General features: G+C 45.4%; 1 protein-coding gene across 1 annotated transcript in view; it reads left to right on the top strand.

The window, feature by feature from the left end:
• The window catches only part of PIAS4 (protein inhibitor of activated STAT 4), a 157,370-nt gene that overhangs the window by 127,818 nt on the left and 11,010 nt on the right, over positions 1-18,542 (top strand). Inside the window, exon 9 of the mRNA XM_077475816.1 lies at positions 5,666-5,826. Coding sequence (XP_077331942.1) covers positions 5,666-5,826 — 161 coding nt within the window. The remainder of the gene's footprint in view (positions 1-5,665; positions 5,827-18,542) is intronic.

The following is an 18,542-nucleotide window of genomic DNA, read 5'->3' on the forward strand; positions in this document are numbered from 1 at the left end:
GGGAAGGGACGGAGACCACCCTTTAAAGATCTGGATTGTTTCCTGCCTCTGGAGGTGGAGCCTATCTCTCTAGTGCTGTCCTGGATGACTCCTAGAAACGGAGTTACCGGTAAGTCTAACTCTCGTTTTCTCTTGCGTTCATTGACTGACACAGCTCTTCTGAATCTTTTTTTTTTAAATCAGGAAAAAGTTTATCAAAAACCTTTTTAACAGTAAAAAAACAATGCACATTCAGGAGTGTTTTTCCATACACTACTTTTACATAAATTGAAGAACAACAATGCTCTGTTTCACAACGTAAGCAGGTATAAACACAAAGTCAAAACTGATATGCCATCAATTATGTCTCCCAACATAAACATCCATATATACGGCCATCCCTTCTCCAGAATATGCAGCTGAGCACTTTACGAATGGTGGGGACATGCTGTGCAATTGAATCCTTGCTTTATTTAATTCAATGGCCTATCCAAGACTAGATCTAATGGAGCTAAGCCTGGGTTAGCTAGCCAGCATCCCCAGATTTTATTGAACTGGTTCAGGCTGCCCCTGCGCTGATATATCAAGCGCTCATATCTCAATGTTTGGGAAATCCAAAAGTAGCTTTAGTGCTTGAAATGGCACCCTAGATACCGCCTCTGTCATGAGCATCCAGTATAACCTCATCCAATATGCCAAGTAGGCACGGGTTTGGGTGAAGTGGTATAGCTAATTGGATAGGACTAATAATGGTTCCTACTATACCGGTCCAATAGTGGTGCAACTTGGGCATCGCCACAAGAGGTATACGAGGTCCCCATTATCTCTACTGCATATTGCACACAATGGGTCTGTCAGAAACCATGAAATCAGACTGACACAGAAGTACAGTTAAATAACACTTGTTAAATAAGTAAAAAGAACAAACGTAGTCAAAACATAGCCAAAGTTCGGTAACGAGCGTATAGTCAGCCATGCCAGAAATGGGGATCAATGTAGTGGAACGGCAAACAGGATCTGGAGCCAGAAGGGATGTTGGAAAAAGTCTTTAAACAAGAATGCAGGAAATGGTCTCTGTTGACCAAGGCGAAGGCAGAGATCCACTGGGCTAAAAGGTTTAAGTAGGCCAGACTGACTAGCAGGATATCATCAATAGCTGAGTAACTGTGGAGAGATGGGAGCTGGCAATTTAGCTGAGCGGCCAGCTCTGAGAAGGAAGGGCTGAGCCCCCAGCCCTGACAGTCGGGACGGAGCTCGAACGTAAATAATTTAAGCGGGGTGTGGTGAACCCATAGTATAATATTGTATATATTATACTATGGGTTCACCACACCCCCGCTTAAATTATCGCTAGGACAGATTTTGGGATGCGTTCAATGAGCAGCCACAAACTGACACTAAGGCCGTGTTAGGAAAATGATCTCAGCAGCATCACATATCATCTGGAGATGAACCCTTTAGTGAAGGTTTATTGCTCCATCATATTGAAAACAGGAGTTGGGGATAGCACCGACAGCTCCAGGGACACTTGCACTATAATAATCTGCAATTTTTAAAATGGAGGAATTGCATAGTGTTGGGCAATCCATCTCTGGTTTGCATCTGGTTAAATGAGAAACCTACCATTGTTATAAATGTGATAGAGGTGAGTAATACCATATGCTCGCCACCTGGCTGCTCACTGCAGTTTTGCCAGCTCCGGGTAGGCGATCCAGATTGGGCTATATTTGGTAAACCTTGACGCTTGTTGTAACTAACTTTGGACCACATCTTATGCATTAGCTTATATGTGGGGTATGATTTGTTGGGTCAGAAAGGGCTCAATATGGTATTAACTACTCTGTTTTCAGGGGTATAACCACTGGTGTATTATGAAGGCAGTAGAGCATCTTGGGGCATTAATATTTTGCTAGATTGCCTCTACTCACAACTGACAAGCTCTGCTGAATCTTGACTAACGGGATGCCCCAAAGCAGTGCTTTAATGAGGGGAGGACAATCCAAAAACCAACTGGATCAACCAAGCAAACATGCCACCACCCAAAGTAGCCCTTTTGATCATCTAAAAACATGGCTGATCCTGCCTGGTGCTGCCTTCCCCTCTGTAAGCTGACAGTTGATCGTGGCTGCTGAGCCCCGGATACCATGATCAGTTTACATGCCTCTGTCCTGCACTGTCTTTCCTCTGTACTCTCTCCCCCTCCCTCCCTGCCTAGCCACTTGTGTGTGAGCTATCTCCTCCTCGTCCCTCCCCTTCTGCTATACCATGTGCAGTAATTATCGCTACTTGGTAGAATCCCCCATCTGTTATATCCTGTTATCGCTCAGTGCCTTTGTTTTTTATATAAATGAGGCCGCGCAATACCTTTATTCAAGACCGCCACTGAGTGGTCAAGCGACCGCCCGTTGTCACTTCAAAATTTATTGCGCCGCATCATAGTTAGGTTGAAAAAAGACCCAAGTCCATCTAGTTTAACCACAAACCACATCAATATTTTAAAACAAAAGCACTTCTGGTTTTAGATTTGGGTACGCCAAAGTCAGTGTTTTTTTTGTTTTGTTTTTTCTTGTTCGGGGGTGGGGGGGGTTTGTTTTTCTGTTTAATTAGACATCATGTAGTGGTCGCGCACGGTACAGGTGTTGTATCTCCCTGTTTTGCTGGCTAACTTTTCCTTTTCAAGTCAAGATGCTGTTGGTTTACCTATTCTCTGGCTCATGCTGCTCCCTCCGGGTCCAGATGTTCGGCTCTCCCTTGGTACATATTCCTGCTCAGTCCTGATATGGCTCCCCTGAGACTCCTCTCGTAGAATGTTAGGGGCCTCAATGACAAGATTGAAAGATCTTTGGTTTTTGCATAGCTTAAATACAGTCCCCATGTAGGTTTGTATACTGCAAGAAACTCACCTGGTGGGAGGTAGTCGTGGAACAAAGTGGGTGTGTCATCATTACCATGCTACCTACTCGGGTTATGCCCGAGGGGTTAGCATATTGATAAATAAATCCCTCAATTTTGAACGCCTGGACCCAGAGGGTTAATATGTATTGCTTTGTGTAAATATTGATACGGTCATGCAGGTGGTGTATCAGGAGGTGATGGTTCTTAGAGTTGCTAAGGTAAAGAAACACCAATTGGCCCAAACACAACAAATTTTTGAGCAAGGTGATAAGATTGGTAGGCTTTTGGCCTGGCTTTCCAGGGAAAAGTCACCGGTCTCTGCTATAGCTCATCTTAAAAATGATCAGGATGAATTGGTGATGGACACGGCTATAAATGCCTGCTTTGCCTCCTAATCTAAATTGTATTGCTCCAGAGCACAATACTCCAAGGTAGAGCTTCATGATTTTCTTGACCAGGTGACTTTTCCTGTGCTCACTCCTTTGGCAAGGGCACAGTTGGATGGCATAATTGCAGTGGAGGAAGTGCAGCAGTAACTAATATCTTTTTCTAGGGATGCACCGAAATTTCAGCCGCCGAAACATATCGGCCGAAAATGCCCTTTTCGGCAATTTGCCGAAAGAGAAAAACGGCCGATAATGGAGCCGTAAATGGGGCGTGGCCTGGGTGGGGGCGGGGCCCGCCCCTGGTGACTCCCATCATGGGGGTGTATAGCGCAAGAGACCCGCCTCCGCCGCCTGTTTGATAACAGCGCCGGGAACATCACAGCTTTCATTTCAATAGCTGTGTTCCTGGCCGCGCGCCGTCACACACAGCCCCTCCCCCTTGTCCGGGCACTTAGATAGACAGATCGCCCGCAGGATTGGACGGATGATCCGTCGAAGTGCCCGGACAAGGGGGAGGGGCTGTGTGTGACGGCGTGCAGTCGGGAACACACAGCTATTGAAATGAAAGCTGTGACGTTCCCGGCGCTGTTATCAAACAGGTGGCGGAGGCAGCTCTCTTCCCGGCACACGCTGGCTGCAAAATGGCACACACTGGCTGCAATGGGGCACGCTGACTGCAATGGGGCACGGGGACACTGGCCTGAAATGGGGGATGCCTCCTGTACCACGTCCTGTCTCTGACCATCTTCTGTACCATGTCCCCAGTCTCTGACCATCTCCTGTACCACGTTCTCTGTCTCTGACCATCTCCTGTACCACGTTCTCTGTCTCTGACCATCTCCTGTACCACGTTCTCTGTCTCTGACCATCTCCTGTACCACGTTCTGTCTCTGACCATCTCCTGTACCACGTTCTCTGTCTCCGACCATCTCCTGTACCGTGTCCCCAGTCTGAGACCATCTCTTGTACCGTGTCCCCAGTCTGAGACCATCTCTTGTACCGTGTCCCCAGTCTGAGACCATCTCTTGTACCGTGTCCCCAGTCTGAGACCATCTCTTGTACCGTGTCCCCAGTCTGAGACCATCTCTTGTACCGTGTCCCCAGTCTGAGACCATCTCTTGTACCGTGTCCCCAGTCTGAGACCATCTCTTGTACCGTGTCCCCAGTCTGAGACCATCTCTTGTACCGTGTCCCCAGTCTGAGACCATCTCTTGTACCGTGTCCCCAGTCTGAGACCATCTCTTGTACCGTGTCCCCAGTCTGAGACCATCTCTTGTACCGTGTCCCCAGTCTGAGACCATCTCTTGTACCGTGTCCCCAGTCTGAGACCATCTCTTGTACCGTGTCCCCAGTCTGAGACCATCTCTTGTACCGTGTCCCCAGTCTGAGACCATCTCGTGTACCGTGTCCCCAGTCTGAGACCATCTCGTGTACCGTGTCCCCAGTCTGAGACCATCTCGTGTACCGTGTCCCCAGTCTGAGACCATCTCGTGTACCGTGTCCCCAGTCTGAGACCATCTCGTGTACCGTGTCCCCAGTCTGAGACCATCTCGTGTACCGTGTCCCCAGTCTGAGACCATCTCGTGTACCGTGTCCCCAGTCTGAGACCATCTCGTGTACCGTGTCCCCAGTCTGAGACCATCTCGTGTACCGTGTCCCCAGTCTGAGACCATCTCGTGTACCGTGTCCCCAGTCTGAGACCATCTCGTGTACCGTGTCCCCAGTCTGAGACCATCTCGTGTACCGTGTCCCCAGTCTGAGACCATCTCGTGTACCGTGTCCCCAGTCTGAGACCACCTCCTGTATAAACATTTTCGGTATCGGTGCTGTTTCGGTTTTCAGCCTAGTGTATTTTTCGTTTTCGGCACCAAAAAAAACATTCGGTGCATCCCTATCTTTTTCTTATGCAATGTTCTTTCTTGCAACCATTGGTAGCCTCCCCTGCCGGCAGAACATGATTACTGTGAGGTTAACAGAAGATTTGATTCATCCCTGGCCAGCCAATGCTGAATGGCAATTCCCAAATATGCACACTGGTGGCTCACACATAATGGAAGCTTGAGCTATGAATCTGTCTCTTCTGAATAATTGTATGCAGCCAACAATCAAATGTCTTGTACTACAATAGTTAGAGGAGCTGGGTTCTGTTAAATGTGCCTGATGTGAATTACAAATCCACTCCAATTGGGGAAATTTGAGTTAACGTTCTGGCTTTGTCACAATTACTTTGTTCTGTAGACGGCTTTAAGATTTTCACTTGTTACCTGGAAGTGGTAATGTTAAGTAATCCAGGTTTTTTTTTTTTTTGTGTGTATATGCCAATCTAATTGGGCTGCCTGTACTAAACTCATGCCTTTGCATTCTGTAACTGTTTTGCATAATTTCTAACTTTACTTTGTTTACAGCTTGTCAAGATGCGCCTGACTGTACCCTGTCGAGCAGAGACCTGTGCTCACCTCCAGTGCTTTGATGCAGTGTTCTATTTGCAAATGAATGAAAAGAAACCAACATGGACTTGTCCGGTGTGTGATAAGCCAGCTCAATATGACCAGATTATAATAGATGGGTAAGCAGTAAATATCCTGCGTTTTGCCAAAATGGAATTTGTTACCCACTCCCTGGTCACATTTGCGATATACTTCTATATTTTGAGCCAAACAACGTTTTATTTAAATACCAGTGTATAAACCTATATAAAAACATAAATGTAAAGACTTTCCATAAAAGAGGTGTCTAGAAATGTTTCCCACTTCAGAGTATACAGCACTTCCTCTCCGGAGGTCCTCCCTTCTCAGAATCCCATATAGTTTAGATGCTGTGTGGGTAGAAAGTGTGTCCTGGGAAAGGAGATGTTTCAGGGAGGTAAGATCAGTTGAAATTGCATAAGTAAAGATTGACTATGGGTTGAGAGTGGAAAGAAGTGGTTGTGTGGCTGCGAAAATAGTGCAGTCAGAGTAAAAATGGCGTATCAGTCCATTGGAGACAAAAACGGGACAGTGTTCTTCTGGAGTCCTGATTCAAGAGAGGGGTTTTCAAAATGGGGGGTGTCAAGGGTCCTGGTTAGAAAGGCCCCACTACGCAACACCACTATCCCAGAGGAGCAAGAGTTGTTGGATCATAAGAGGAGGTCGGGGGGATCCAGGGGAGAGCATGCTACTCCAGAGGGCAAAGGGCTTGCTCCAATCGAACCCCCCTCCGATAATCTGGTTAAAATTGCTGCTTTGTGGTATACTTCTATGTTTTAAAAATACCTTTTTTTTTAATTTTTTTTTTCTTTTATAAAATGTGAAGGGATTTTTATTACAGGTACTTGTATAGCGCCAACAATTTACGCAGCAATTTACATGTGTTTTTATACATTCACATCAGTGCCCTCAGGCGCTTACAATCTAAGGTTCCTAACTCACAATCGTGCATGCATGCATAAATGTACTGGCTCCGATTTTTACACAGGAACCAATTAAAGTACCAACATGTCTTTGAAGTGTACCTGGAAGAAACCTATGAAAGCAAAGGGAGAACATGCATAACTGTCAGGTTTTTATTGCTTTTTGTCCGAAAATAACCCGCTCTATTTGTAATGTTTACCATGATTACTAAGAGTAAAAGTGAAAAAAATCCTGACGTGTTATGAGGACTAGAGGGGAAGTATAGGGATACTCGTACTAGTGACAACCAGGAACTCAGTGGACAGTTTTTTTTTTTTTTTTTTTTTTTTTTCCCTCACTTCCTGTTTTGGCTTTTGGACAGGAAGTGAAGGTATGTTCCCAATGGGTCAAAGGTGCCAAAAGCACTGACGAGGGTAATTTTAAAAGCCCTTAGTGTGGTTTATTTCTTTAGGTTGCACCCTTTGATCCAGTAGTAATTTATGCAGGCAAATGCAAATACTATATCATTTTGGAACGTGTAATTGTATGCGACAGAAATATTGCATCTCAAATATTTATATTAACCACTTGACAACTAGAGATGTGCTGGCAGCTGCAGGCATCATGCCGGTATTTTTTTTAGAACTGACAGTTGGCTCTCGTAAAAAACAATCCTAGCTTGCTGGATTGCGTTTTAGCAGCAGCAGAGTTTGACAGCAGAGACTGGAGTATCTGTACATAGGCTGACAATAAGCCGTGCACTCCATAGAGTTGGGCTTTATGGCAGAGTGGCCAAAAGAAGGCCATTACTTTCAGCAAAAAACAAAATGGCACATTTTGAGTTTGCAAAAGGGCACGCGGGAGACTCCCAAAATGTATGGAGGAAGGTGCTCTGGTCTGAGATTAAAATTAACCATCAAAAAGCTGTCTGGCACAAACCCAACACCTCAAATCACCCAAAGAACACGATCCCTGCAATGAAACATGGTGGTGGCAGCAGCATGCTGTGGGAATGTTTTGGGGAGTCCAGACTGGGAAACTAGTCAGAGTTGACTTGGCGATATGTCGTATTTCCTTTAAGCTGGATATCAGGTGCCCATGCCGTCGCACTCTGAGTGCCTGTGCTCGTGGCCGACTGTCGCGATCACGGGCACGAGAGGCAGAACAGGGACATGTGTGCTAGGAATCGTGATCTGTCATTTCCTCTAGGTCAGGCCCCTCCCCCTACAGTTAGAATCACACACAGGGAACACAGTTAACCTATTGATCGCCCCCTAGTGTTAACCCCTTCCTGCCAGTGACATTGTTACAGTAATCTGTGAATTTTTATACCACTGATCGCTGTATAAATGCCAATGGTCCCAAAAATGTCAAGTGTCCGCCATAATGTCGCAGATCTCCACCATACTAGTAAAAAATAAATAAAAATGCTATAAATCTATCCCCAGTTTAGTAGATGCTATAACTTTTGCGTAAACCAATCAGTATACGCTTATTGCGATATTTTTGGTTAAAAATGTAGAATGCCGCCTCCGTCTTCGGATGGCGGTCGCTTCCCCTGGTTCCTATTGGCTCTCCTGACGGGTTCATTGTCACGGGGTTCCTGTAACTACTACCGGAGTTCATGCTTATTGCACCGTTCTATATTTTTTTCTTTTTCTTGGCTGCTATTGAGTCAATAGTTAAACTGAATTAATCTGGTGCTTATGTTTAATGTGTTTCATTTATAACTTTTTTAGATATGCCGGGTGGGCCTGGTGGACCACTGCGCCCCCACTGCGTCGGTATTTGCGTGGGATCATGGTCCCGCCCAACCACCGATCTTTGGGTGGACCCACCGGTCCACGCTTAGTGGCACTATTGCTTCACAGTGTGTATCTTTTCCGAGCTCCTCTCGGCTCTATTCTGTCTCTGCCTTCTCTCTTCTTCTACCGTTCCTTTCTGGCCCTCCTGGGCTTTCCTATTTCTATTCTTTTTCCTCTTTTCCCAGAGTCCAAGGGGGTTGCGCACAGAGCCTATAATAAGCCTCCTTTTCCCTACGCAAGATGACATTACATTGGCTGTCTTTGAATGTGCAAGGTATGAACTCGCCACAGAAACAGGTTAAAATATTTAAATACCTTAGAAAACAACGTATTGACATAGCATGTCTGCAGGAAACTCACTTTTCCTCTACCTCCTGTCCTAAATATTTTGATTCCCAATATCCCCAAGTATTCCAGGCCAATGGCCAGACCAAACAACGGGCAGTTTTGATTGCTTTTCGCAAGACAGTCCCGTTTCGCTGTGATAGACAGATAGCTGACCCTGCTGGTAGATACCTCCTGCTTTTGGGGAATATTCAGGACACCGAGGTTACTATTTTGACTTATTATGCCCCCAATTCTAACCCAGGCCCTTTCCTCTCCCATATCTGTGCTCTGTTGACATTACACCAGAGAGGGACTCTATTGCTAGCAGGATATTCCAATGTCGCCCTAAATCCAACCTTAGACAAATGCCCTTCAGACAAGCTGGCTCCCACGTCGGCAGCTAAAACGTTTTCCCGTTCTTTACGCTCCCATGATTTAGTAGACCTCTGGCGAGAATGCCATCCATCCAGCAGGGATTATACCTACTATTCCCATCCGCACCATTCACACTCCAGAATTGATCATGTCATCATGTATAGAAAACATCTTCCTTTAGTGGAGTCAGTATCTATCTTGGCAGCTCCCTGGACAGACCATGATCCCCTTTTAGTAGTCTGCCAGTCTTTAATGCATAATCCGCAACCTTCCCCTTGGGTCATGAATGAATGACTCGTTACTATCTTTGAGAGATATTCAGGACAGCTTAACGGAAGCGTCAATTGAGTACTTTCGCCTTAATTCTGCCTCGGTTTCTTCCCCAATGACCCTATGGGAAGCCTACAAAGCTGTCCTAAGGGGCCATATTATTCAGTTAGCATCGAAACGCAAGAAAGAAAGACAAAAATTGCAGAAGCAATTGGAGTCCCGCCTGGACTCTACTTCTGTTACTTTTAAAAATACCCCTTCCCGTGCTAACCGTAAGCTCCTGGACCAGGCTCGCATGGAAATGGACCTTTGTCTGACTGATCAAGCTGAACGCACCTTGTGCTGGTCTCGTCAACGCTGGTACGTCAGAGCAAATAAACCCACTGCGATGCTGGCTAGGAGATTACGGACATTTGATTCTAAACCAGCTCCTATAGCCTTGCGCACTCGACATAACCAACTCACGAGTAACCCGGTGCGTATACTGGATGAGTTCCGCCATAGACTTTCTGTTCTATACTCCGCCCAGGACTCTGGATCGGAGCAAGATGGGACAGAATTTCTCCAGCGAATTTCACTTCCCTCCTTAACAAGCGCCCAGAAGGACCTTATGGACCGTGATATTCGTGAATCCGAGGTTAGGCAATGTATTAGATTTAAAAATTGGGAAGCGGCCTGGCCCGGATGGCTTTACGGCCCTTTACTATAGGAAGCTAGTAGATGTGGTGGCAGCCCCATTGACGGCTGTGTACAACTCCATTAAGAATGGGCAGAACCTCTCTCCGGAGTTGCTCACAGCCAATATAGTGATGATACCGAAGCCCGATCGTGACCATACCTCCTGGGCGAACTTTCGTCCTATTTCCCTAATTAATATAGACATGAAAATTCTTACAAAAATATTAGCTAATCGTCTCAATTCTTTCCTTCCCCGCCTAATTAAAAAAGGATTAAGTAGGCTTTGTTCCGATGCGACAGGCTGGGGACGCGATCCGGAGAATTATTCAACTGCAGAACATTGCCCATAGCCGATCATTAGAATCTATGCTTTTGTCGCTAGATGTGAACAAAGCTTTTGACACGCTATCCTGGCCGTATCTTATGACCGTACTCCGCCACTTTGGCTTTGGAGCTTCATTTCTGCGTTGGTTGGCAGCACTGTACGACGCCCCTCAAGCCAAAGTTAAATACTATGGGTTTGAATCACCCAAATTCCCTATTCGAAGGGGCACTCGTCAAGGCTGCCCACTTTCGCCCCTATTTGTTTTGGCCATGGAACCTCTAGTGGAGTCGATTCGTTCACATCCTGACGTCAAAGGCATCGAAGTGGCGGGTTTTCCACATAAAATTTCGCTATTTGCGGATGATATCCTGTTAACTTTGACTTCACCCAGACTTTCCCTACCTAACTTGTTTTCTCTCTTGGAGACTTTTGCGTCCCTTTCGGGTCTACGAGTTAACCCTACTAAGTCCAAAGCTATGTCGGTAAATCTTTCATCCCTAGAATTATCCTCTATAAAAGCAAATTTCTCTTTTCAATGGCTTCCTTCATTACCCTATTTGGGAATTCATATCACCCCTAAGTATGAAGGTTTGTACCAGGCCAATTTTCCTTCTCTTTTTCGTAAACTAGATGCATTGCTGTCCTCCTGGTCCCACTGTCCGATCTCCTGGTTTGGCAGAATTACAGCGGCCCGTATGACCTAAGTTATTATATTTCTTTAGGGTTCTGCCCATCCCAATTGCCCCCCACATACTGCGAATCTATCAGCGTAAACTTCTGAAATTTATATGGGGGTCCTCTCATCCTAGAATTAACAAACAGACATTGTACGCCAGGCGGATTGAGGGGGGCCTGTCGGTCCCTAATCTTCGGGCGTACTATCTGGCGGCGAATATCGCCCCAATCACTCGCCTCCACGATAATTACCAAATGCCACTGTGGGCCACTATTGACCTGGTCGACTCACACACCACACCCATCTCGTCCATACCATGGCTTCCTCCCGTGAAGCGCCCAAAGGGGCTTGGACCGTGTATGGCCCATTCGCTACGCCTCTGGGACTCGATAAAATATTCTGCGAATCTCATATCCCCCCATTTGCCTTTACTACGCCTTGCGCACTGCCCAATGTTCCCCCCTAGTTGGGACAATCCAGGCCAGTTTTCTTGGTGGGCGGATAGTGGCTTTACAGATGTTTATTCACTGCTTACCCCTATGAAAATAATCTCCTTTGAAACGCTTCGTTCCTCCCATGACATTCCCTTGCGGGAACATTATAGTTACCTACAAATTAAGCACTTTCTCCAGCAACTCCTTCGGGCCCAGCCTACTCCGTACACTCTGACCTCCTTTGAAAAGATATGTAGGGCTACTCCTCACTCCCCGGGACTATATCCCTACTATACTCTAATATCATTTCTATTAGCAAACCCCCCGTAAACAAATATTATCTCCAATGGGAGAAGGACCTAGCGAGACGGCTGGACCCGGAGGACTGGCAGACTATGACATTATCTCTCATGAAAAGTTCAAGGAATGTCCTTATTCTTGAAAATGCATATAAAGTCTTTTATAGGTGGTATTATACGCCCGACAGGCTAGCGAGATTTATCCCCTCTTATTCTCCTCATTGTTTTAGGGGCTGCCCGATAACAGGGTCTATGGCACATATTTGGTGGACATGCCCAAAAGTTTGCAGACTTTGCAGGGTCAGGGTCTATGCACTGCTACGGAATGTTTCATACCAACCTGAAAAGAGATCCCTATGAAGCCCTACTTTGTAAACCTATCCAAGAGCTTCTTTGCTCAGAGCGCCAACTAGCCCAACATCTTTTTAATGCAACAAAATTGACCATTGCGCGCTCTTGGAAAACTCCTGTACTCAGCTTTGAGGCAGTTAAAAATCGTATGAATGACATCATGGTTAACGAGAAACTAACGTCTTTAACCTCTGACACACACAATGAATTTCTTAGAACCTGGAGTCCCTGGATATCTTGTAACCCGGCCTCCAGATTTGATAGTCGCTTGATGTCAATCTAAGGGCTCTGTGCGCACCCCCCCCCCTCCCCTAGTGGAACGGACTCTCTCCCCTCTTTTTCTTTTGGTCTTTCCTATTCATCTTCTCTACCCTCCTTCTGACTTTTTTGCTTCTAACCTACTTTTTCCTTTCTCTTGTCTATTTGTGTACTCCTTCCTCCGACCTAGGTTGTGAAGGACCCACATGTGTCTTGCTGGTTGGAAATAGTCAAACCCGACAGATTGCACTATATTTTCATTTTTTCTCCTCTCTTATATAACGTCCTTTTGATTTACTTATAAGTGATTGTTCATTTTGGGTGCGTTTTTGTTTTTTACCGTTTTCCAGCACTCATGTTGATGTACACCATGCTAAACATGTAATATTCCGCTGTCGGGATTTTTTTTTATATAATTTTTTTTTTCTCTCTTTTATTGATATCTAATGTAACCAGCAACCATTTGGATATTCTTGTTATGTTTTACTTGTTAATAAAACTTTTGTAAAAGAAAAAAAATTTAGAATACAGGTCAGCCCAAACTGGGGGAAAAAAGATTGCTTGTTTTCTTTAAAAAAAAAAAAAAAAGGGGGGATATTTATTATTGCAACAAGTACAAAATATTGTGTGTGTGTGTGTTTGTTTTTTTTTTTATAGTGCAAAAAAAAATGCAGAGATGATCAAATACCACCAAAAAAAAGCTTTGTGGCGGGGTGTGGGAAAGACGTAAATTTTGTTTGGGTGCAGCATCGCACAACCCCGCAATTGTAAGTTAAAGCAGCGCACTGCTGAATCGCAAAAAATGGCCTGGTCATTCAGCAGCCAAATCTTCCCGGGGTTGAAGTGGTTAAGATGAAACCTGTAATTGTGTGTTGGAATGGCTAAGTCAAAGCCCAGACCTCAACCTAATAGAAAACCTGTGGTCAGACTTGGATGGTTTACGCTTGTAAACAGCAATCTAACTTGAAGGAGCTGGAGCAGTTTTGCAAGGAGGAATGGGCAAAAATCCCATTGGTAAGATGTGGCAAGCTCATAGAGACTTATCCAAAGTGACTTGGCTCTGCGATAGCTGCAAAAGGTCTAGTATTGACTTGGGGTGAATAGTTATGCACATTGGCTTTTTCTGCTATTTTGTCCTATTTGTTTGCTTCACAATAATAAAGTCTTCAAAGTTCTGGGCATATTCTGTAAATTAAATGATACAAATCCTCAAATAATCCCTGTGAATTCCAGTTTGTGTGGCAACAAAATACGAAAAATGCCAAGGGGGATGAATACTTTTTGGAAGGCACTGTATATCATTTATAAAAAAAAAAATTAAAAAGGGTCCCAGCACTGAATCTTGGGGCAGACCACTGATAACCTTAGACCATTCAGGTTAAGAGTCTTTAACCACTACTCTCTGATTTCTGTCTCTTAGCCAGTTCTCTATCAATTTACAAATTCATCTTTCCATGCCTATAGACTTTACCTTACACATGAGCTGTGTAGAGGTCAGCCGATATTTGGCCTTTAAGAGATCAGGATCGGCCGATTTTATTATGCTAATTCGGCCTATTAACACTGACCGCAACCCACAAGTGTTCCTCCTCCCTTCCACACACTCCATTGACAGAGCAGCTCTTGATGCTTGCCAGAGCGTGTGTGTGTGAGAAACTGACATGTGTAACTGAATGCAGAGAGAGAGGAGCTGTCAAAATTCAGCGTTGATGTCGGGGGTGGGCAGGACCCAGCAGATATCAAACACAAGCCAATGGAATCTTGGCAGGCCACTATGTGTATGTGGCTTCGCCCCCCCTTAACCACTTGCCGCCCGCCATATAGCAAAATGACGGCGGCAAAGTGGTTGTAATATCCTGACCGGACGTCGTATGACGTGATCAGCATATTGAGCTGCTGCGGGCCCCTGGGGGAGCGCATCACGGCGATCGTTGTTGCGGTGTGTCAGTCTGACACCCTGCAACTACGATCTCGGTAAAGTGTCTCCGACGGATACTCTTTACCACGTGATCAGCCGTGTCAATCACGGCTGATCAGTGTAAATAGGAAGAGCCGGTGATCGGCTTTTCCGATTGGCTGCTCCTCTGATGGGGGGTCTGTGCTGATCGATTATCAGCACAGCCCCCCCCCCCCCGAGGATGCCCACACTGGACCACCAGGAGATGCCCAGCACCAGGTATGCACCCTAGACCACCAGGGATGCCAATCAGTGCCCGCAATTGGCACAATGCTGCCTATCGGTGCCCGTCACTGCTGCCTCGTCGGTGCCCGTCACTGCTGCCTCGTCGGTGCCCGTCACTGCAGCCTCGTCGGTGCCCGTCACTGCAGCCTCGTCGGTGCCCGTCACTGCAGCCTCGTCGGTGCCCGTCACTGCAGCCTCGTCGGTGCCCGTCACTGCAGCCTCGTCGGTGCCCGTCACTGCAGCCTCGTCGGTGCCCGTCACTGCAGCCTCGTCGGTGCCCGTCAGTGAAGGAGAAAACTTACTTATTTACAAAGTTTTGTAACTGAAACAAAAAATGTTTTTTTTCAAGATTTTCGGTCTTTTTATTTGTTTAGCAGGAAAAAAAATCCCAGAGGTGATCAAATGCCACCAAAAGAAAGCTCTATTTGTGGCAACAAAATGATAAAAATGTAATTTGGGTGCAGTGTAGCATGACTGCGCAATTGTCATTCAAAGTGCAACAGCACTGAAAGCTCAAAATTGGTCTGGGCAGGAAGGTGTATAAGTGCCCTGTATTGAAGTGGTTAAGCTGCCCTATCGGCTGGTGTTTGTTAGTTTCTGGGTCCCACCCACCCCCAACATCACCGCTGATTTTTGATAGCTGGTCTCTCTGCATTCAGTTACATGTGTCAGTTTCATACAGTTACACTATATCGGCTCAGTGTAAAACCTGTTGGTGCCACCTGCCTAAAATATCGGCCGCAAAAGCCGGCATCACATATTGGCCGCCTCAATTTCTAAGCATCAGCCAGAGAAAAACCCATCTCAGGCGACCTCTAGAGCCGTGTGTGGGGAACTGTAAAACGCTTTTGCAAAATCCAAGTATACCACGTCCACAGCAACCCCTCTGTCTAAGGCTTTACTTGCCACCTCATAAAGATAATGGGTTTGTTTGACAACTTCTGTCTTTCATGAATCCATTCGGCCTGTTGCTGTTAAAAATTATTATTTTTCCAGCAAGAACTCGTCTAAGTGGTCTTTTATTAACCACTACAGCCCCGGACCAATAAACACCTTATGGACCAGAGGTCTTTTTTTCCAATTTCGCACTGCGCTGTTTTAACTGGTAATTGCGCGGTCATGCAATATTGCACCCAAACGAAATTTGTGTCCTTTTCTTCCCACAAATGGAGCTTTCTTTTGATGGTATTTGATTGCCTCTGCGATTTTTATTTTTTGCGATATAAATGGAAAAAGAGAGCAAAAATTTCGAAAAAAATATATTTTCTTCTTTTTGTTATAAGAAAAATCGAATAAACTAAATTTTAGTCATACATTGAGGGCAAAATGTATTCAGCCACATGTCTTTAGTAAAAAAAAATGTCAAGTGTATATTTTTTGGTTTGCGCAAAAGTTATAGCGTCTACAAACTAGAGTACATTTTCTGGAATTTACACAGCTTTTAATTTGACTGCCTATCTCATTTCTTGAGGTGCTAAAATGGCAGGGCAGTACAAACCCCCCCCCCCCCCCCAAATGACACCATTTTGGAAAGTAGACACCCCAAGGAAATTGCTGATGGGTATGTTGAGCCCATTGAATATTTATTTTTTTTGTCCTAAGGGATTGAATAATGACAAAAAAAAATAATTTTTACAAAAAGTTGTCACTAAATGATATATTGCTCACACATGCTATGGGCATATGTGAAATGACACCCCAAAATACATTCTGCTGCTTCTCCTGAGTACAGGGATACCACATGTGTGGGACTTTTTGGGAGCCTAGCCGTGTACGGGACCCCGAAATCCAAGCACCGCCTTGAGGATTTCTAAGGGCATACATTTTTTATTTTACTCCTCACTACCTATCAGTTTTGAAGGTCATAAAATGCCAAGATGCCACAAAACCCCCCCAAATGACCCCATTTTGGAAAGTAGACACCCCAAGCTATTTGCTGAGGGCCATGTTGAGACCATTGAATTTTTTATTTATTTTTTTGTCCCAAGGGATTGAATGACAAAAAATAAATATTTTTATTTTTTTTACAAAAAGTTGTCACTAAATGATATATTGCTCACACATGCCATGGTTATATGTGGAATTGCATCCCAAAATATATTCCGCTACTTCTCCCGAGTATGAGGATACCACATGTGTGGGACTTTTTGGGAGTCTAGTCGTGCACGGCACCCCGAAATCCAATCACTGCCTTCAGGATTTCTAAGGGTGCAAATTTTTGATTTCACTCCTCACTACCTATTAGTTTCGAAGGCCATAAAATGCCAAAATAGCACAAAACCCCCCAAAATGACCCCATTTTGGAAAGTAGACACCCCAAGCTATTTACTGAGAGGCGTGTTGAGTCCATGGAATATTTTTTATGTTTTGCCACAAGTTGCGGGAATATTACGAACTTTTTTTTTTTTTTGCACAAAGTTGTCACTAAATGATCAATAAATTCTGTTGCTTCTCCCGAGTATGGGGATACCACATGTGGGGGACTTTTTGGGAGCCTAGCCACGTACGGGACCCCAAAAACCAAGCACTGCCTTCCGGATTTAAATATAAAATGCTACCAAAAAAACTGTTAGCGATCGCAGGGATCAGGCCTGACTCTGCGATCGCTGCAGTTATGTGTTTAGTGTTTTGTAAGTGACAGTGATCGATCGATACTGCACTTGGGTGGGCTGGGCAGAGGGGCAAAACGCAGGTGCTAGCAGGTATCTGGGCTGATCCCAGTAACAATGCGTTTTTTTGGAACCCTAAACTGCTGGGGACGCTAGTATAGATCTGATCAGATATTGATCTGTTCAGATTCTATACCACTACGGGAGGTTTATGCTTTGCATGTGGGTGTTAGCGGTACTGGCACTAACCTAGCGCCGCCTGGGGCGACGCAGACCCTGACCCTAAAACCTAATTGATATCACCCGCCGGGTAATCAGGGGGTTAAACCTTTATTGGGTAATAAATGGTGGGTGCCCTGATGCTATAAAAAGCAAACTAACCAGAGTCACCCGTAACACTTATACGGTGATCACTGGTGAAAGGGTTAACTAGGGGCAATCAGGGGGTTCAAATTTTTATTAGGTAGTATATGGGGGTCCCTGGCGCTATATAAAAACCTGACGGGGAACCTAAATAACTGGCTAACCAGCGTCACCAGTGACACTTATACTGTGATCGCTGGTGAAAGGGTTAACTAGGGGCAATCAGGGGGTTAAATCTTTATTGGGGGGTGATAGGGGGCTACCCTGGACCTAACACTAACTGCCCTGACAGTTTTTACTGTTACAACTGACACTGAATGCAGTGATCAGTAAAGAAATGATCAATGCAATCAGTGACACTGTGACTGGAGGGGGGCGGGGGGGGGGGATCGGGGAGGGGTTTGTGTGCCTGTGTGTACCTACATGTCAGTGTAGTGTTGGTGCACACTTACTTTTAGTCTTCTCCTCGTAGTCCGGTCAAAAAGACCGCCCCAAGGAGAATGACATCACTTCCTCCTTGTGTAAACAATACACAGTGGGAGAAAGCTTCTCATTGGCCAGGAGCGATCCAGAGGGGGTGGCCAGAAACCAACAGCCATCCCCTCATCACGGATCGCTCCTGGCGCGAACTGGACCGCCATATCCAGCGGGAGGGGGTCCGATCGGACCCCCCACCCGCTGGAAGGCAGGCATGTACATGTACGTGCTTGTGCCTGCCTGTGCCATTGTAATGGCAATCTGGCGGTCCTTAAGTGGTTAAACTCTACAATTTCTTCCCCACTATAGAAGGTAAACCGGTCTATAGTTACTTTGCAAAGACTTTGATCCCTTTTTAAATATGGGCAGCACATTGGCCCTGCGCCAATCCAGTGGTACCATTCTAGTCATGAACGAGTCCCTAAATATTAGAAATAATGGCCTTGAAATGACAGAGCTCAGTTCTCAATGTCACCTGGTCCAGG

This window comes from Lithobates pipiens, unplaced genomic scaffold, assembly GCF_037356315.1.
Source record: "Lithobates pipiens isolate NorthernLeopardFrog02 unplaced genomic scaffold, aLitPip1_a1.2 Scaffold_13, whole genome shotgun sequence".
NCBI classification, from domain to species: domain Eukaryota; kingdom Metazoa; phylum Chordata; class Amphibia; order Anura; family Ranidae; genus Lithobates; species Lithobates pipiens.